The 21,212-nt window shown below is 36.8% G+C and overlaps 2 protein-coding genes across 4 annotated transcripts in view; one reads left to right on the top strand and one right to left on the bottom strand.

The window, feature by feature from the left end:
- On the bottom strand, positions 1-9,068 carry LOC139691855 (glutathione S-transferase theta-1-like). Its single transcript, XM_071589770.1, has 5 exons — positions 8,881-9,068; positions 8,212-8,299; positions 7,955-8,105; positions 3,682-3,865; positions 1-1,184 (listed from the first exon to the last, which is right to left on the bottom strand). The coding sequence occupies exons 1-5, from the start codon at positions 8,993-8,995 to the stop codon at positions 1,027-1,029; spliced, it is 696 nt and encodes a 231-aa protein (XP_071445871.1). The 5' UTR covers positions 8,996-9,068; the 3' UTR covers positions 1-1,026.
- Positions 9,069-9,559: 491 nt separating this feature from the next.
- The window catches only part of Tpst (tyrosylprotein sulfotransferase), a 327,227-nt gene continuing 315,574 nt past the window's right edge, over positions 9,560-21,212 (top strand). For all 3 annotated transcript variants that reach the window (XM_071590479.1, XM_071590476.1, XM_071590477.1), the window contains exon 1: positions 9,560-9,845. The gene's annotated coding sequence lies outside the window, so the exon portion shown is untranslated. The remainder of the gene's footprint in view (positions 9,846-21,212) is intronic.

Below are 21,212 nucleotides of genomic sequence, written 5' to 3'. Positions count from 1 at the left end.
GAAGTCAATTTTAATTGCAAAAATAACAATAATACATGCCATTCAATACCATTCCAAAAATATGTAAGTCCATTAATCTCACAGACTTGGATTCTTCTAAGTTTATTATTAAAGTTTGATAAATTGTGTGGATTAGTTGATAAACATTTATTCAAATCATCGATTCTACAATAAAACAAAATGAAAAAAATAGCACAGGACAATGTATGAAAAGGAGTAATAATTCCATGCCATTATTTCCACATCTATTTACCAAAGACATATTGTTATCTGAATTTTCCAGTTAATGCATTATATAGTTTTAAAAATAGGTTGTTGATAAAATATTTCGCATATTATTACAGCAATTCTTAGCCACGAAAAAATCTCAAAAATCTTACAAAGCCACCAGCTATTTATAAGGACAGTCCCTTATACTGACAGCTTATTTAATTAAGTAGATGTATAATGCCATATTCTTCAACCAAACTTACATTTAACCTCTACAATAAGCTGCTGCTCTTTCAGAAGACCCTCTCTGTTATGATGTGACTTAATTAAAATTTCTGAAATTTTGTTTCATAATTACAATGAATTTAAATGGTTTAGCAGACACATTTACTATCTTCAGCATTGTCACACTATCTGGCCCTTTTGCAAGGCATTGCAAAATACCACTTTTGAAAGTATCTTACAATACATGTAATCAACGTGAAAATCCAATTTACCTCACAAAAAATAAATTCAATGCGGAGATGTAACTCATGTACCTAATGGCACGTATTAGTCAAAATGAGAGTTCCTGAGTTTCTATATTCACACAAATTACATTACTCAAAAAGCTTTCCACGATGTTTAAAAAAATCAAATATCTATAGTTTAATATTTATCTACCTTGCCACAGTATATGATAACATTGACAATCACATTTTTGTAAAATATAAATTTTACCAAATATTCAACATATCTGAATAAATCATACAATAACTGATATATACATAACAAACTGGCCTTTCATAAGACAGTTACCATATTATTACACTATATTTACTTTTTCCTCATTGGAGGAATGCCCTTGAATTTTTCTATTACTTTATCAATGGGCACATTCAGCTCATCATAATGTGGATTTAATTCTGTTCGCATGCGATCCATCCAGGAGGTAAGTTTAGGTCTATTGATCCGTGGGTCGTATCCTGCCACTCCTGTAAGAGGTAATATCCAAATAATGTTATGAACCTCTTAAGTTGGAAATAAATAGCCATCTATATATTTTTACAAAATCTATAATGAAAATAAATTCTAATCCAACTAATTACAACAAATTACTAGCAGTGGTTTTTGGATGCATTTGTGGGGAATGTAACGATTATCATTATGACCTGGGTCACAATCATGAATTTTCATAATGTGCAGACTTTTTTCAATGGGGATCGAGATGGTGCAGTGATTATTGTACTGGCTTCCACCCCAGAAGGCCCAGGTTCAAATCCTGGCAGTGTTGAATATTTTTCAGTGGTATCTTGATCCCTACTTGAGGTGCTTTGTGTAGGGCACTTTGAGTGAGTACACCGTCCGTCGGATGGGATGATAAGCTGTGGACCCCTTGGCGCCTTTCGTAAAGAGAAGGCTAATGCCAATGCCGGGTTTCTCTCCACTCTTCATCCTTTCCTTTCCATCCCTAATGGCGCAAATGACCTCAGCTGTCGGTCGCCTCCCCTAAATACTACTACTACTTTTTGTTATGGATAATAACTATTCCATTACTCTTCAAATTTCACAATATGAAACCCAAAATAATACAATTCCTGGCATTACAATGAATCATCAGATCAGGAAACCAAGATCATTTGTACCATGCTCCAGAGGAAATTTTCATAATGGAAAATTTAATGTGGAAAGTCATAATTTGAAAAACAGAACCAAGATCATTACCTGGTGCTATAATCCATGAGAGCCCACATAAGGTAACATCCCAGTCACCATTAGCCAGTACCTGTACCAAGTAAACCTTTATTTTAACATATTTTTCAAAAAGCTTGAAATGTCAAATTATTAACATAGTAATTATGGCTGATTTACATCTCATTCTGCCACTCTTATGGATGCAAACAACTCTTAAGTTAGTTTGACGACATAGGATAGTGCTTGCCTCTTAACAAACCCTACATGTGATACTAACAAATCAAGTTGAAGAGTAGGGCCACTCTCCCTTCCCTATGCCACCTGCAGCCTTCCAGGAAGATCTGGTAGTCACAAAAATCGCACAGCTTGCGTCAAGCTGACACCAAATTCACCTGGATTTGAACTTAGACCCTAAGGTCAGTATTTAAATACTCTACCCACATGACTACTACCCCTTTATGATCATAAATCATAGTTTCAATCATCCTACTCTGAGCCAAATTATCCTACAAGTAGCCCCCTCTTAACAAAAGGTGCTGAAGGGTCACACGCACTTTAACGATGGACAGCAAAATCCATTTGAAGTATTCTTTAAGTGGCACCCAAGCAGGTCACGATACCAATATTATTCTCCCATTGCTGGAATTCAGACCCAGCCTCTTAGAATGAGAAGCCAGCATGCTAGCTACCACACCAACTGGATCACCTTCCTACTCTGAATGCATTACTTTTCATAGACCTGAAGGGGCATTAATGTGATCCCCAACATCCAGTACATATGCAAACACAATTACGTGTTGTACAGTTCAGAAGGAGTTAGAGGACAATGGATCAACATACATCAGAGGCCATTCATTTATTGTATGTAGAAGAAAAAAATAAGCTAGATAGTGGTCGTGAACAATGAAGATATGGGTGATTTGGGGAAAGAGAAGATTATCAGCAGCAGAGGAATATTAATGGGTCTTACAGCAGGGCGACTTCAGGTAAGGAGCGGAGAAACGTGAGAGAATGGGTATGTTGAATGGCATAAACAATTAATAGCTATTGAGGGTATAAATAACTCAGCTAAAGGTTGAAAATATTGTTTAGTAGTCAATAAGCATGACTAACAATTTTTAATGAGTTCTTGAAAACTATTTTTATGCTTGAGAGTACTTATAATAGAATGACCATCAGTTTTATTATGCCTGGAAGATTGAAGGATAAGTATCCCTGTGAAGAAAATAAGGGAAACTGACAGGAAAAAAATATAAAGCAGTTCCCAAAATTATATGTACGTAGTGATTGTGAATGTCCATAATTAATGTTGAATGCTATGACATAAAATAAGAAAACAGAGCTCTACAATAAATTAGTAGCTTTGTGTGTGCAAACTGTAATGAAACTAAGTGGGATGACATATGTGTCATTTTGATGAGAGTTTCATTTATGTGGATGCATTTCAATTGTAAAACGCTGCGTGAAAATATCAGGAGAAAACTGGAATATTTGTAGGTTTTGTCTAAGCATTGGTTCAGGGTAATATATAATGCATGAAATCAAGGTGGATTGAATTTCTGCTAAGTTAATACAGCTGTAATACAAATGTGTACAGAAAAGAGCTATCATGTAAAACAGATTTATTACTGCAGTATTACTCATTGTATACTACTACTACTACTATTTGGTTTAATAGGGATTTCATATTGGAGTACAATAATCTAGCTGAAATATAATGAAAGATATATATAACATTTCATTAGCCAGTGTCTTTCACCTAGCATGGAGAATACTTTAGAGATTAACAGTACTTACTAGTACTATGGGCCTCAAAAACCCCCAAAAGGTCTGCAATACTGATTTGTTCTCCTATCAAATACTTCTTGTCATTTTTTAACCATACATTCTCTATGTAGTCAAATGACTGGTCCATATTATTTTGAAGCATGTCAACCAGTTTTTTATCAGCAGGAGTTCCAGTAAGTGAAGGCATCATAAACTGTAAAAATGAAAGAAAATCAATGTATATTAGACCTTACTTATTTAATATTCATATCTCTATTTATTTCACCTCTCTTTACCTATTGATGGGGACAATTGGATTATCTACTATTAATACTTTTAGTAGAAGCCTACCACAAGAAAAATCACCATTAATTCACCATTTCTAGTTCCAGGTTTTCCAGAGGTAGTAAACTCTACAAATTTTTATCATACTATTTTTATTATTTGATAGCCTACCTTTTAAGGTAGGTTTTGGATGGAGGCTGACCTACTATACATTTCTTTGCCTCTCCTATCGAAACACAGCCAAAGATAGATCCTTCTTCAATTCCACACACTTCCTTCCTCCCTTCATTCCATCGAACATGTCTATCTTTTTCCTTCTCCTTCATCTACTATCCTCCATCAGAATCTTCGACATCCATTTGCATCCCAAAAAGCTTGGCATCCACTTTCCCTGCCTCCTTTTTACCTCTCCCAGCAATCTCCTCTCCTCCCCGACTACACGTTTAATTGTTTTTCCTATCTGTCCATTAATAGATGCCTAAGATATTGTTTCAACAACCATGTTTCTATACTGTAGAAAATCTATGAAAGCTTTTGCTAATTTTTTTTAATATTCTCACTCAACATCCCTGTCATCAACTTCCACCTCTTTGCCTAATGCAGTTAGTTCTTCTTATGTCCCCACTACTTTGACCATATTGAGGCAAAACATTTCCACGATGTGTACCATCAGGTCTAATTTTTGCCATCCTATTTTAATGTTTAACTTAGTCTTCTTCCTCCTTGAAAAACTCATCACCTTGTTTATATATATTCCCATCCTATAGCTATCAGACATTTACTAATGCATTCGGCAATGCTTCCAACTTCTTGACTGACTGGCTAACCAAAGCTTAATCACCTGCAAACCCAGTTTGATGAAATATAGATTTTCATTCCTTTCTCCACTACTTATTATGCCTTATTCACTATAATAAAAAACTCAATTTCAGCAAGCACAGGTGATAATAGTCAGCCATCTTACTCCTCTTCCAAACACTGCTAATCCCAACTCTCCATCCACCACATGCACTTTAGCAGTCTGAGACATGTACAGGTTGCACATCAATCTCTCCAGGGTACTCCTATCTTTTCTAATATGCTCATTAATTCTAAACAATTTACTCTATCAAACACCTTGAAATATACAAAGCAAATACATTCTGATTGCATTCTTTTTCTTCTCTATTTGTTACCTGTTCACTGCCATAACATTATGTATGCCTCTCCCCTCCCTGAACCCAGAATAACCATTCCTGAAAAAATTTGCCCTTCTCTCCATTGCCTTAATGATAAACCTAAGTACTGCCTCAGCCGCATGAGAAATCATAAGTGTTGTTCTATGGCCCTCACATATTTCTTTGGAGTTAAGTTTTTTGGAATGGGAACTAAAACTGATCCAACTACATCTTCACAGCAAATTCCCTCTCCATAAATGCTATCACTGAATTAGTCCATAAAAACTATTCCTTACATATTTTCCTAAACCCTTTAGTATTTCCATAGGGATGTGATCTATCCCAGAGCCTTATTTGATTTCAATGCCCTTGATGGGCTTTCTACCTTGCAATCAAGCATACCTGGACCGGAGCAATACCCACCTGTTATATTTCTCTTTCTCTGTCCAAACTGGCTTTATTTCTTTACCATAGAGATCTATGTATTTTTTCTATTTCTCTTGAATTTTTCCTGGTGTAACTAATTAATTTCCTGAGGTATCTTGAAAAGTGTGCACCAATTTTCCTTTTTTGCTGTAAGATAATACTTTCACATTCCTATGCAGGGCAAAAAATTTCAACTTTCCTTTGTAAGCTATACATAGCCTCACACATTGTCTTCCACCACACTACACTGGTATGATGACGCTGTTGGTCTTCCACCTCAGGTTATAACTTATCTCTTAGTACTTTCATCTTCCAAATTCAATCTTGTCTGTTATCCTTGGTTTCCTAGTCCTTTTCCTACTTAATGTTCCAATGGTTTTGTTTGCATCTTTTGGTATCCCTTTTATTTAACATTTTCCCCATTTTCTTCTACAGTACCCATGTCCTTGCTCATACATTTTCCACTGCCTTCTGGTACTCCTTTCTTTTCATCCACGTTAATGCTTCTACATTTCATTTATTCAGCCATATTCCTAGTTTTACCTATTTGAACCTAATATCACACTTCATTATTACTTAGTTTTAACACAATCAGATATAAAATAATACTGCTTACCAAGTCATTGAAATATTTTTTTTAAATATTGGGTACTTTCTGATAAAAAAAGTTAACTTACCATTTTAATGGCAAGTTTAGTAAAAGGTGTCATTTCCAATCACCAGAAAGGGATGTGAGAGAAATTAATATAATTTGTCACATTTTCTAGTCTTTGGAACTGATACTTATTATTGAACGTAAATAGAGAATACTTACTTGTCTTAATTGACCATACAAGATTGATCACCAATACAATCTCTAGAAGCTTATCTAAAGGATCTTATAATATATGGGATCAATTCAAAACCTGTCACCATTTAGAAAATTTAAATTAATGGCTAACTTGGCTTATATAATGAATAATTGAATTGACTTTTTCATGTCACAAAACCTATTTAAAAATAAAGCAGTTCAGTAATTTGTATCAATTATTAGGAACAATAATTAATACGATTAATTAACCTATAGCAGTAAATAATAGGTATTCCAAAAACAATTTAAAGATAGAACCATGAACTTTGCTTAGAACTTAAAAAAATATATCTGGCACACCAGAAAAATTAAACTGAAAAAGAAGCTTCAACTTTAACAATGTACATAGTAGTTCTGTCAGTGCATGTAGTAGCACTCATTAGGGGAAGTGACCAACAGCAAAGGTCAATTTGGCCACAAGAGAAAGGGGGTAAATTTGGTTGAAATTGGCTGTACAGTGATTAAGGGAATGGTGGAGAGAAATCTGGTAATGGCATTAGCCTATCCTTGCCAAGGGGGCCACAATTCAACATCCCATCTGAAGGAGGGTATGCCACAGTTGAAGTGCTCTACAAATAGCACCACAAGAAGGGGATACAACTGAATATATTCAGCCAACACCGAGAGTCAAACCAAGTTCATCAAGCCATGGTGCCATCCTGATCCCCAATGTACCTATTTTTTTGAAAATTATTATTTGATCATATTATTTAAATGCAGCCACTGGTTTATGGAGAAAAATTAACGTTAGGAATATTTATCCTAGAAATAAATATTCTGATAAGCATCTCCATTTTTTAACTTTAGAATATGGCATGCATCACAGTTTTCATAATTCAGGGTACGGCAACACTGGGCTAAAATGATCAAAGACCACTGGCCTAGCTAAATATCACCATGCTGCTTGATGATCAGAAAATGGGACAGAAGAAGAAATCGCAGTGATTCCAATTAAATAAATAAATAGGGGAGTTAGCCTCAGACTGTCTGACACTGGTGATTTTTAAAATTCGTAATTTCAGACTAGAATTTATGGAACTTATCCATTATGGAAAGAAAAAAATGAAGTTCTAGTAAGATTTAAACACGAAGTGTAATTGACCAGTATTTTTTTCTTTCCGTAGGGGATTTTTAGTTTTGAAATGAGGGAAATTCGATTAAGCTATATATAAAATCATTTTCAGAGTTTTCTAAAGCTTGAGCTAGTTAAAGCCTGCTAATGGTTTAACAGTCTGTTATGTCATTATTATCCTGGAATATCTTTAGACACACATTTATTATGAATTGACGACTTCGTGAACAGGCACACAAAAATTTTCAAAAGATGCCGCAACGGAAAACATTTTGCATGATAATAAATGGCTATGTATTCTTAAGATATACTTAACGTACTGAAAGGCAATCAATAAATATAATTACATAAAGATAATCTGAATACGCAAAACCTATTCTTAGGTCACATTTAACTCGTGGATTTGTATAAAAAATGCCTTCACTCTTTAAATTGAATGATTGGGATAAACACACTAAGGGCTTGATGTGAATTGTCTGAACAAAATTAATCTTAACTCATTTCTGGTGGTACCTTGTTCATAATATATCCCATCGTATTGGAACGAATGTCTATGTGCTGCCATTCTAAGTATTCATCAACTCTGGCCTGTAGTTTGGGATCCTTTGGGTACCAATGATCATCCAAATTTCTTGTTCTGCACAAATAACGCAATATTGCAACACTAAAGAGAAAGTAATTTGAACGGGTTAAAATAGCATAATAATAAAAGATAACAGCAATCATCAAATGTACTTAATCTGATAATCACTAATTCAGATATCTATTACCTTTCCATTAATTTAAAACCATCATCAATAATTGTGGGAACTCGATGAAATGGATTTACTTTCATATACTCTTCACTCAAATGCTCACCTAAGAATGGCAAAATAGTATTTCTTTTTCAATTCATTTAACCATTAGACAACATCACATTGTAAGAAAAACATACACCAAGCATTCATTGATTTCGAGAAGATTTGGGTGGACATGAAGGTGAAGACAATTTTTGAAAAGAACGTGTTAAATTACTTCCTACAAAAGCTGAACGGTCTCTTCTAACCAAGCACTGATGATTTTTTCCGCTTATACAATCGGAATTCCGATTATTCTTGTGCTGTTTTTCTCATCAATTTTTTATGAAACCCTATCAGGTGCATGGAATTAAGCTTAATTGATCAATAAAAATTAAAAAAGAAGGAATGATTGAAGTAAATAATTATAACACATTTGTAAAACATATGGTAATATTTAATTTAAATTTCTTAATCGGATACGGCCAGCTAGTAAGACGGACTAAGGTCAGCATACTATTTTTCTATTAAGAACTTAACATGGGAATAAAACTTGTTTTACACGAATAGCTTCGGCCGAGATACTGCATAAAACGAGTAGGACTGATTTATCACTTCCATCATGAGTATTCCGCTGGAATATATTCTTAAAGATATTATTACCTTTTCTTAGTTGAATCGGGCAGCTTTCGTATGGTATTCCATTAACTTTAACTAATGCAAGAACTGCTCGTGCCGGTTGCGATATCAAATCGTAATAGATTTTAAGAGCGGCCATGGCTTCTTCGTTAACTCCAGAGAAATAATTATACCCTTCGCCCGATGATGATGTATCCCAAAAGATAACAACGATTGAAACGAAGTCCACAGGGCAGGGCCGGCATTCTAATAATATTTCATAATTTAAGAACACTCAGATTTACGCAAAAAACAAAGTTTTTTAAATAAATCATCCTTATATCTGTAATTTTTAAAATAAATGAAAAACAGCATACATTTTGGGAATTTCCAAAGAATTAATTTGAACTTCTAGTATATTACGCACAGTTGGTCATTCTGGAAAAAATACAATCCATGAAGATTATTTTTGCTTCGCTGGCGTAGATGAAAAAATGAATTTCCATATTGAGAGGCGTAATTCTGTGACTGTTGTTAGCAGTCGGTATTCTGTAGAAAGCGTGTCAGAGTTGAATTAGTGATTTAATACCTTACTGGACGATTATTTAGAGTCTATTATTTTTGAATTAACCGGGAACGCCGGTAGATTATTTGTATTTTCGCTTTTCATTTGTTTAATCATGTTATGGCGTCACACGTTATTCATCACGGTCGTCATCGTCTGTCTTCTCTGAAGTTTGGTTGAAGAGTATTTTGGAAGTTTAATGTGAGTGGTGATTTACATAATCAAGAAAAATCGGTTGATATTTCCATGACTCCATCAAAATATGTGGCTGATATTTCATGATAATCAGCATAAGTGGCTCCTTAATAAGGCGAAATCATATATGTGTATTTATTGAGAGAAACCTTGAACTAGACAAAAAGCTGCTGAATCAAATTTACTTTGCCGTGTACCAGGGTCATCTTGGTGTACTGGTTTTGGAAGGCGTTTCCATGACCCATTAACGGTAAGTAAGTTCTTCTTTTCGGGGAAAATACTTGGACGGCAAACGTCAACAAAGCAGCATGTTTTGATCATTGCCTCTATTCCACTAAATTTACATTCTTTTTTGTCATTTGTTAGCCATTGTAACGTCTTGTAGAGGTATTTTAAGTCTCTTCTCTCATCGTTTTGCCGATTCATCGTTATCTTGAGAATACTTTTGCTGATAAGATTAAGTTTCCTATTATTTCGAGGTCTTGTTCAAAATGAGTGTGTATACCTCTATATTGAGACCGCATAAGGAAAACCGTAGGTACTATGATTTAGCCGCAATAAATATTGATCTGACTGGTCTCAGCATAGAGGTCCAAAATCTAATACTGCGAGTTATGAAAATGCCAACCTTAGCCCTAAAACTTTTCTTCCTTGTGATAACCAATCTCGGGCGCAACATGAACATAAAGAATCAAGAGAGCTTGTTTCCTTTTCCTAATTTCGCGTAGGAGCTACCTACGTTTATTCCTATACAATAATTGGAGCGGCATTAGCACATTTACCTAGTTTTCAGCTTTTATTAAACGTAAACACACGGTGAAGTGCGATTTTTTTCAGTGGAAGTTTGTGATATCGGTTATTTTAAAGAATTAAAAACCTTTTTCAAAAATGAATGAAATATGAGGCAGTTAATAAAATGCTCATTTGCGTAACTAAAAAAACTATTATTGTTGGAACAAATAACTCTAAAGCACAGAAATTGTTGTTTGCGCCAATGTGAACTTGGATTAAAGCTGCTACTTTACTACTCCAGGATCATTTTAGAGCTTTACCGTACTCGTATTTTTCTCCGGCAGGAAGTTGGGAAGTGTTTGTCCCCTTTGCCATGATGTGACAAAATTGTTCTTTATTGTGTGGGGAAATGAACGAAATTCCATCTTTCCATGCTGATTGTTAGAATATTATTTTTTTCATTAGCATTCAATAGTGAATACTCGAAATGAATGGCTAGTGAGCCATCCGTTTGGGAGGACGGGGGCCGTATTTGTTATCAACAGTCTATTTTATGATTTTATATGTTTGAAATTATCAATGCAGGTTAAAAATTTTATTCAATAATATATTTTTGCAGTAAGCTTGCCATTTCCCGATTGTTTCGTTCCCTACTCTTGAGTTTCATTCATCCTGTACGATTAACTTCGGTTTCCGCAAAGCGGTCCTCTCTCTTCTAGCCACGTGTTCGTTTAACGTTTGCTATAACCTTGTGCCTCCAGATTAATTAATCACTTGATCGGAAAACAACGACATTATCGCAAAGAAATAATAATCATAATGTCACTGGGTATGAGTAAACAAGACGTCACTAGTAAATCACGCGGGAATGAATTTGGAATTGAGCAGGGAATAAAATTGAAACAAATACAAGTTTCAAAATCGGAGGAAGTAGTTTTACCGTTAGTATTCTATCATACTATTGTAGTTAGTGCAAAGCCATGAAAAATATCTGTATTGAGGAGATACGAGATATTTCCCGAAATGTATAATTTTAAAAATCTTCCATATTATTTGCTTACTCTTCATTAAGTATTTACTTCCTAAAATGCGACTTTGGGGCGGCGTATGAATTTGTTTTTAAGGATATGTAAGCATCAAACATTTTTGGGTGCCCTTGTCTGGTGAAAACGCTTTATCGAGCGGGAATTATGTGCTTAAAAAGTAAAAAAAAACTTCAATGTCGCATTGGTTTGGGTTTGTCACTGATTTTATTCGTGTATCCTGTAGGTATTGGGCACTAGACTCTGGTTTTGTATTGATAGTCAGGAATATTCAGGAGTTTTGGGGCCGTTCTTAAAAATTATGCTTAGTGTCGACGCCACTTGATTTGTGGTAATAGTAATAGCTTTAGGAGAGGCGACCGGCAGCTGAGGTCGTTTGCGCCATTAGGGATGGATGAGAATGGAGGAAGGGTGAAGAAAACCCCGGCGTCGGCATTAGCCTACTCTTATCGAAAGGTGCCAAGGGGTCCACAGCTTAACTTCCCATCCGATGCACAAAGTGTTCTCCAAGCATTATTGCTACACTAAGTACCTTGAGTAGGGATCGGAATACCGCTAAAAACGATCTGCCGCCAGAATTCGAACTGGATCTTCAGGATTCGAACTCGGGCCCTTTGGGTTTGAGGTCAGTACATTAGCCATCGCTATACTTAATTCACATCCATTCGTAATTAGTCACCTTTTCTTTGTGGTGCATATGCCCTCATCACCCCATAAATGATCAGTTGTACCTTGAATGAATTCAAGTGGCACATTTATGTATTTTGTAGAATTTTCTATGATAGCCTTGTCATGGTGGCACAATAAAATATGGAATGAGAATCCTCAAAATTTCGTTGCGTGAATGTATTTTTTCTAACGGTAGCGTATCGACAAATGAAGTTTTTTAAATGAATCCTGTACTAATCACGTCAACACTGCCAAGCAACGCGTAACACGGCACTGAATAGCCTGAAAACCTACGTTAGAATAAACCCTTTTCAACTATTTACACTTTCTTTCTCTCTTTATATCGTTCAAAATGGTCAATCCGATCCTTTGCCAATCTCGATAACTAGCGATCGGAGGCTCTTGGATGATACACTGCCGTTATCACATTCTGCAGCATTCCAGGGCCTTTTCATATCTCCTGCATCCCCTTGTCCTGCCTTCTACTAACTTCTCCCAAAAGCATTCGTTGTTCTGTATACCATATTTGCCATTTATTTTTTTGTTCACCGTTTCGTCTATTTAATTTTTTGGATTCTTCTTCACCCTGTCACCTCAAAAGCCTCGACAATCTACTCCTAATCTCTTTCTTCATCGGCCAAGATCCGGTTTCATAAAAATGAAGCTACAGGTCAATGTTAGTGCAAGGCCACCGGCTCTTTAACTCGGCCAAAGTCAGAGGATAATGCGCAGATATGCTTTGGACGGCGAGATAATTCTTGTTAGCACAAATGACACCGGAAAGTTAAAAGAAATTGCGGTTAGTGTTGCTGTTTTTGCAATTTTCTGGCGAACCTTGCGGTTGTATGTATGTCCTAGGTACTTCCGTTTCGTTTGAAGCACTGTGGCGTTCTTTTCTCTTGTTTCTGGATCCAAATTAAATGGCCTTGTGTTTTATAGAACTATGCCCTAGCGTTCTCTCCGTGAGAAATACCTGCGCGGTTTGTTAAGACTTGCGCGCTCCGACCATTCCTCAGACTGCACTGCGGAAGCGAGAGCGATCGTTCCTATCTGGGCCACCCAATGCAGATGGAAGGGTTGTGACGAGACAAATGTTTTTGTGCACCACTTTGAGGCAGAGGGGTCTGTCCCCTTGTCGGGTGGAAATCAAGGAAGATGTCACACGGAATATTAGGGCGATGTTGAGGACGGAGAAGAAGAGCATTGATAGTTTCCAGCGTAACGTTATGGAATGGATCCATATTGGAAATGAAAAAATGGTAACTTTGTGATTCCACTGAAAATTTATTACGATGCGACCCGGGTTTCGACGTTCAACGTCGTCTTCAGGAGAAGCGGAGGAGGAGAGGTAAGTGAAAAGAGAAATGCGGAAATGAAATGTGTTGCCAGAATTGTATCATTTGGTCAAATAATTTATCAATGATACGTAAGATAGATTCCTTTGGTTTGTTTGGTAATTTACTCATAGATTTTAATTTACTCATAGAATTTACTCAACTTTTGGAGAAAATTTTAAAAGTCAATTAAAATATGCAGAATGTTGTAGCGTACTGGAGGGATGGGGCTCTTATTCTAGACCTTTGCATGATTAAGTCCGCCTTAGTTACGGTAGCTATGGGCAGTTATATGAAGTAGGTTGAGAGGATTGTCCCATATCGCACCCGCTTTTTACCTTGGGCAGCCGAGGAAATGGCCATGGAGGCAAGTAGGGAGCTCTGAAGTAGGCTCTAAGTGGGAAAGCTAATTAAGTCAGTTAGATTTGTGGATAATAAAACTTAGTCGGTAATCCAAGGGATTCTAGAGGGTTGAATGCATTACTGGATCAATATGTCGTATATGAATGAATATAAATCAGAAAGCGTTGGTAATTAAAATCTCGAGTCGCAGGAGGGTGAAGTTGAGCATCAAAATAGTTGGACAAAATTTTTGAGGTGAGTATGGTTCACGCATTTGTTTTGTAACTCTTACCGGAGTGTACAAAGTACGAATTTGTTTAGGAAACTATTCCCTAAGCAAAGCAATCGTTTGATGATTCAGCATTGGGACTTTGGAATGGGACGGTAGGATTTAGAAACTTGCTCTCTGAGAAATGAATATGGCGCATATTGGGAAGTGTTCGTGATTTCGGTAAGGTAAAAGGATTTGAAAAAAAATGCTCATGTAAGTGTGGGGGTGAGTGTAAGGGTGGGTAAGGAGTGCGATAGGAGAATTATAAGGAAATAGGAAAAGTAGACGGAGAAGATATTGTGAGGACTAGTGGATTGTGATGTAGCATTGAGAGAAGGGATGAGATTAGACTAACGGAAAATAAGATAAATATGTAGAGGCATTTTGGCCAGCGCAAATCGAGCTGAGTACAAGTATATGAGGAACTTAAGAAAGTTCTAGTGTAGGGTTAAAGGTGTACATGTAAACGCACAAGTGTACAGGGTATACAAGTATGAATATGTTTTACCGAAATTTTTTTGAAGCCCACGACGTAGTGTAAGGCCACGTCGTGGTAGTGATAGCTTTAGGGTAGGCGAACTATAGCTGAAGTCATTTGTGCTGGTAGGGATGGATGGGACTGGAAGAAGGGTGGAGAGAAACCCGGCGTCGGCATTCACTTACTCTTAACGAAAGGCGCCGAGTGGTTCGCAGGTTAACGTCCCATCCTACGGATGGCGTATGGACCTCAAGTGCTTTCCACTAGGCAACTCAAGTAGGGATTGGGATACCCCTGAAATAGATCTGCCCCCCCCCCCCCAAGGTTCGTATTCGGACCCTCTAGGTGGAGCCAAAGTTATTGCGTTAGCCACCGTACCATCCCGATCCCTAGGTGTAGTCGTGCATCTTCCATTTACCGTGTAAATTGGCTTATTACAAAGGCCTTCTGAAATAGAAAAGTATCTTCCCGGACTTGTTCCATGCCTAGACTTGATACTGTCTTATCATTTAATATTTTGCCTTTTTCATTTCTCTGGACATTTTCACTTGCTTTTTGCAAATGTGAGCATGCTCTACCTTTTGATTGCGATAGGTGGACGCGTCTGCCAGAGCGTTTACGGTGACGGAAATCCAAAATCCGTACTTGAGTGCGGGAATTGGATTTACGAACATCACTGTCATTAAAACGTCTCATATGAGTGACAGAAACACCAAATACTGCAATCAGAAATTCTTTAAAAAATTGGTTTATTCCAAATTATTTTTATTTTTAAGAAAATGATGCACATTATGTACGTGGGCAGTTTCTCCATTACGGTGTTGTCAGTGGGCACGTAATTTTGCAGATACTTTGGACTAATTTATTTTGATTTTTACAGGCGTATTGATCACTGAATTACTAATTCTTAAAAATGATGTACTTTAAAAAGTATCTTAGAACAATAATTCGAGACGGAAACGTGATGCACCTAAAAGCTAACTTTTAAAGAAATAATCCGAGACTATTGAATTCTGCAGCTGCTGTTTACGATCTGCGAAGCATTTCCTCAGCTGTGGGCACAAATCATAATGTACGTATGTAAAGATATAATAACTAGGGAAAGAATGCGACAGTATAATAGTCGTTGATCGTTGAGGTGAATGAAATGAAATCTTAATCGTAAGTGAAACATGTAGTGCCATCTGTGCGTGAATTTTTTTTCAAAAATAGATATTTTCGATCTCAAAAATTCCCGGATAAGTATATTCAATGTTATTTTTTGCATTTTTACCCTGTTTATGCAGAAAATTAGAAGCCGATACAGGTAATTTGAAGCTCTGTAGCATCTTGGCTTGATGTCCCTGCAAACAAAAAAATAAATAAACTAATTTTCAGATTCATACAACTGTAAGATTTGTTTAGTTATTTAACCGTATTAAAAATAAATATTATTGGCAGCAAATAATAAATTTTCGTCTGATGAAACCCTTGCGTGTTAAAGAATATTTAATCAATGAATTTCATCGAAGATTTTCAATGGAACTTTTGATTTATCGCTGAACTGTAATTAATTACCTTCTATGCCTACCTCGTCGATTGGTGTTTCCATGATGTTTTCATTCAACTGTTTTCCCGTCATCCATCCTTAACACTTCTCTTTAGCGTTTCCCTTCTGTGAATGGCATGCATTAAAATCTCCATTGAACTAATGCGCTTCAGTATATTTCCTATTAGTTTCTCTCTTTTTCATATCAGTATCTTCCAAAGGATTTTCTTGGTTGGAGAAACAGTAGAAGATATGTGACAGTCGAGTATACCTTTGAAATCAATGGAATTGTTTAGGTACCTACGCCGTATTTGCAGGGTAGACCAACTGTAAGCAAAATCGTACTGTAAAATAAACGTAGTGGTCAAGCAGACAGGGATTTAAGTAGCTTTTAATGACAAAAGCAAGGTTAACACCAATGTAAATTTTATTCATTCATAATGTTTTCTTCTCCTCCTCATGCCTTTAGGACCAATTTATAAATCCCCTCCTACTCTCTGCGGTTTGATTATTAAAAGATTGCTATTTAAACCTGCTTACCACGTTTCCAAGTGACTTCCTGTGCGGATTGATGTAGGTTCTGAATTGTAGATATTAATAGTTGAATGAATGCAGTGGAGCTACGAATCTTCAACCCAGAAAAATCAAGGAGTTATTATTGATCGTATTTCAAAATCTTCGCATAATGCATAGTGTATTTAGTACAATGCTTGCTGTGTGTGGTTTTTGCTTTTGCCAATATTAAATCCTTTGTAATAAAATAATCTACGCAACTTAAGTTGGTGACCGGTAGAATGTATGGAATTTGTTTATGAATAACTGCAAAATGTCGAACGTTGACTCATAAAGCGGGGAGAAAGACCTCGAAAATTGAGCGGGTCGAGCAAATGAATATATTTAGGGAATAATCATGGATTGAATTGTCACGGATCTTTTGATGACTTGTATTCTCCAAGTGAGTTCATTTGCACTAATCTTGCTTAGTTATCGAATCTCCGCGTTTTGGTTTCATTTTCCTCAGGTCTTGCTTGTAGTGTGAAAAGATGGCGTGAAATAATTTCTTATCTATGTATAAGCCGAGGAAGTAATGGGTGTCATATTTGCGTTAGGATGGCTATAATCGAGTGAAAGGAATAATTCTGATCAGATCGCCAGAAATTTCGAAAATAGATTGAAATGGGTTTTATCGGTAAGAATCATCTGGAAACGGTTTAAGCCGTACCGACTCCGATGAAGTCGGAACTAGTGGTATTAATGGTTGAATCGGGTCGTGTGGTAGTTTTCCTCAAGAGTTGGAGCCAGTAGCGGGTCTAGAAAACCTCTGAGGTAGGGAGGGAATGAGGCAATGTTATGTGTGAATAAAAAAATAATGTTGTAGCCTTTTTGCGCGGGAGTAAAGTTTAAAATCACTGCCAAAAGAGGTCCGTTCGAACTTAAATTAAGTTGCCTGCTTTAAGCAATAATGGACGTTAACCTGGCGGATTAACATGGCTGATATCTGTGCGAAGAGGCCTTAAGTATTACTGTCCAAGTCTTCAAATACTTTCAAAATGATTTCTTAGCTTCTACTTGTCAATAATCTTCACTTACTTTCCCCTTTATCGTTTTAAATTTCCATTGTTTTTTTGTATTAGTCGATGACTTACTGAGGCCGTATTCTATTAGTCTAATGTTTGCCACTGGTCATTTTCGGCTTCCCAGTAATGAATCTCGTGATTTTCAGAAGTTTTTAGCATGGATTTTATTAGTGTTGAGCGTTTAACAACTACTCATAGATCGGAAGAATTAACAGGATGGAGATATGGCTTCATACCTGAGGTGTTTTCAAAAAATTACATTCAATTAGTATGGGTAAAGTTAAGAGAACTGTGGAAATACCATACGGCCCGAGACAATAGCAGAAACAACAAATGGAAATCTCCGCCCGCCGCTAGCTTCAATCGCCTATCTGTGAAGGAATTTAAAATTTCTCTCCGTCGTAAATATTGCCTCATAATTTTGAATGAGCAATAAGCTTCAGAAACTGCCGTATTAGTCAATCTCAACTCAACGCGAGCGTGAAGAGCATTCATTTGTCTTTCTGTATCATGTTTTACCAGAGAAAATAAATGATTTCTGAAATTCAAAACAAGTCGTAAAAAAGCGTGATTACGAATCTGAAATTTGTTAAGTTAAGTAATACATTAGTAGACATTCATATAAAATTTTAGAGTTATTGGGAAAATACCCCCACAGTTCCAAGCGGATGAAATGGAGCAACCCCGCAAAAGACTCGAAAATTCTATCTAAAGACGTTATCCTCTCAATATGGAATTTTTCAAGTACCGGAGAAAAAGTTGACTGGCAGTAAGAATGCGCAGGAAAGAAGGTAAAAGGTGTTGTGATTTGATTTGAAATTGGCCTTTGCGTTTTCTCGGTATAAAGTATCGATTTTCTCGATACACTTTGTGTACACCGCCTCTGTGCCGTTATAGGTAATCGTATTACTATATCGATTTTCGAATGACTCGTGTCCGAGTCGCCCGTGTGTACATTACTTCCTCTTTTCACGTCATACTAACTCAAGAGTGGATGTGACTGGTAAACCATTATTTTAATGGAAATAACTTGTGACAACTTTGATGTTCAATTGGTCATGTACTTACATCAAAGCAAATCATCGACATTGAATTAATTATGTTAAGTGATACGTCTCTCTCTTGTGTACACGTGGTCAATAATGAACTCCCCATGGTCCATCCCTGAGCTTAAGTTCCCCAGGACCGTGGTCTCCAAGTTAGGCGATACTCGCTGCAGTCCGGGGAGCTACTAGACTTTCGTCGCCCTCCAGTTAAAGATTCGCGCGGGTACCGATTTCCAGCAATGGATTCAAAGCAAAGTCTTCGTCAAAGCAAAACGCTTTCTAGTTTATAATATTGTTTTGCGATTACACCGAAATGGTGTTATAATCTAGGGGCCAGCTTTCGCGAATGCCACAACGTGGGAATCATTGGACGAATGCACTTTGTATACCCTGATACAAGGGCGGGTACTGTGGGGGTCATATGTATATATGTATATATATATATATATATATATATATATATATATATATATGTATATATATATGTAAATATATATATATATATAATGTGTATGTAATGATTATTTGGTAATCTAACAGTAATCTTGTTTCTCCAAACAAAACACAACCCAGCATTCTACTCTACAGCAAGCCCCTCTTGATCTCCGTATACTTCCTTCCTTCATTCCGTCCAACATGCCCATCTTGTTCCTGCCCCTTCCTTGTTTGCCCAACATTCTCCGCTTTATCTCAGTCAACAACATCCCACTGCCGATCAGTATACCTTTCATCAATTTTTCCTGTCTCCTCATGATTTTCCCCATCAATCCCCTCTCCTCCCCCACCATAAACTTTCTCATTTGCTTTCTTTTCTATCCACTTCAACTTCTCCATCCTTCTCCACACCCAAATTTCAAAAGCCTCCAATCTACGTCCATCCTCCTGCTTCAATGACCACGTTTCCGTGCCGTACATAACTACCCAAGCGTTATTGCAGATATTTCAATGGAAATTGTAAAATAATGACTGATAGTTGAAGAAAAATGTTCGCGAAACATTAATTTCAAATAAAAGTGCGCTAGTAAACATTTTGAATGCATATTATGATTTTCTTAAGTGATTCCTATTCGCGCGAAGATTCACGTTTAGTGAAGATAAATATGTTATCTTATTTTATAAATACGCTTTTTTTATTGAAAAAAGTAGCAGTACGTTAGGGAATATAATACTCGAATCGAAAAATGGCTCATGTGAGTTAGCAATGTGTTGAAATACCGAAAATCAGTATTTACATCTCAGTTTGCAACTGGACAATGAAAGTAGGTCATTCATATTATTATCGCGGAGCTTACAGCACACGGATGCAAATGAATGTTCGTTTTGACCTTCCCACCCTTCCTGTCCCTCTCCCTTAAAAAATTTGGTGGGATCCACCCTCGCATTGGCCACACGAATATTTCGTAAGACCATGATTGTTATGAAACCAAAAGAAAAAGATAAGTCCGTGGTAAATCTCAAGATCGTGGGAGAGTTTCTCCCCGATGCCCACGATGAATGTTCTCAGGTTGCCGCCTATCCCTTTGTCCCTCTTTCTCTCTCTCACTCCTTGACCTTTTTCATCCTCTCTTTGGCGTTTGGTAATCATGGCCGTGTCGGCGTAGTCTCGAGACTAGCTTGGAATGGATTGGTGGAGTTCCTTGGACGCAAGTACGCAAGCAAGCAACCGACGACTGAATCCAATTTTTGTGGGACGACGAAGCCCCTCGTTGAACAATAGGAGTGTACGATTGGTTATATTGTGAAATCAAGTGAAGTTGTGGGATATGATTTTAATGGGTAGTATTCGTGAATTTACCCTCCAGTTTGGGTAATGTTTTTTTAAAATAATGATTTTAAAGAATAAGTCGTCAAAGAGAAATGCATGAAGTTGGTAATGCTAAATGAAATAGTCCGGTCGAGTTGATTTGGACAAGAAGTTGGTTCGTCGATTTAAGAGGAGTAATAACTGAGGAAATTGAATCTAGACGTCTTCGCAGCAGTGGCGAGTGTTATGTTGATATGTTACGGCATCAAAAGATAGACATTACAACGCTAACTCAACTCAGTGACGATGTCAAGGTACGGAGACCTTCCGCAAATATTGCGAATTGTAAAAAACCGTGACACCATGCACCGTTGCCCGGGAATTCGGTCGTAATTCAGACCTCAGTTGAAATAACGATATTTTATATTGCTCATTTGAGTAGAACTTGAGTTTGAGCCTCTTCGAAGCCAGTCAAGATAAGATAATTTCTTTTTTTCCTGGCGATCGCCACCAATGTTTCACGCCTCGTGATCTCGGCTTTATCTTTGAGGAACGGCGAATTGTGTTGAGAAAAAAGCAATGTCCGCGAGTGTTAGGACGGGCGACGGATAAAGTTCAAGATTTTTTGTGTTTACACTTGGTGATACCTACCAATATATTTGAGTTTCTCTTGAATAGGAAGGAAAGCCAGTCTTTTGGAATCTATCGCATTTTAGTGAAGATAGTGAACCTATATAGTGGGGATAGGTATTATATAATTGTGTGGTCGAAATACGGAAGGATAATTTCTTTTTTTAGAGTTATCCGGGGTATTGTACATATGTAATCTAAAGATAACGGGGATGTGCAGGAA

Source organism: Hetaerina americana, unplaced genomic scaffold, assembly GCF_022747635.1.
Source record: "Hetaerina americana unplaced genomic scaffold, ioHetAmer1.1.p SCAF_4, whole genome shotgun sequence".
NCBI lineage: Eukaryota > Metazoa > Arthropoda > Insecta > Odonata > Calopterygidae > Hetaerina > Hetaerina americana.
This window is presented reverse-complemented; position numbering and strand designations above follow the sequence as displayed.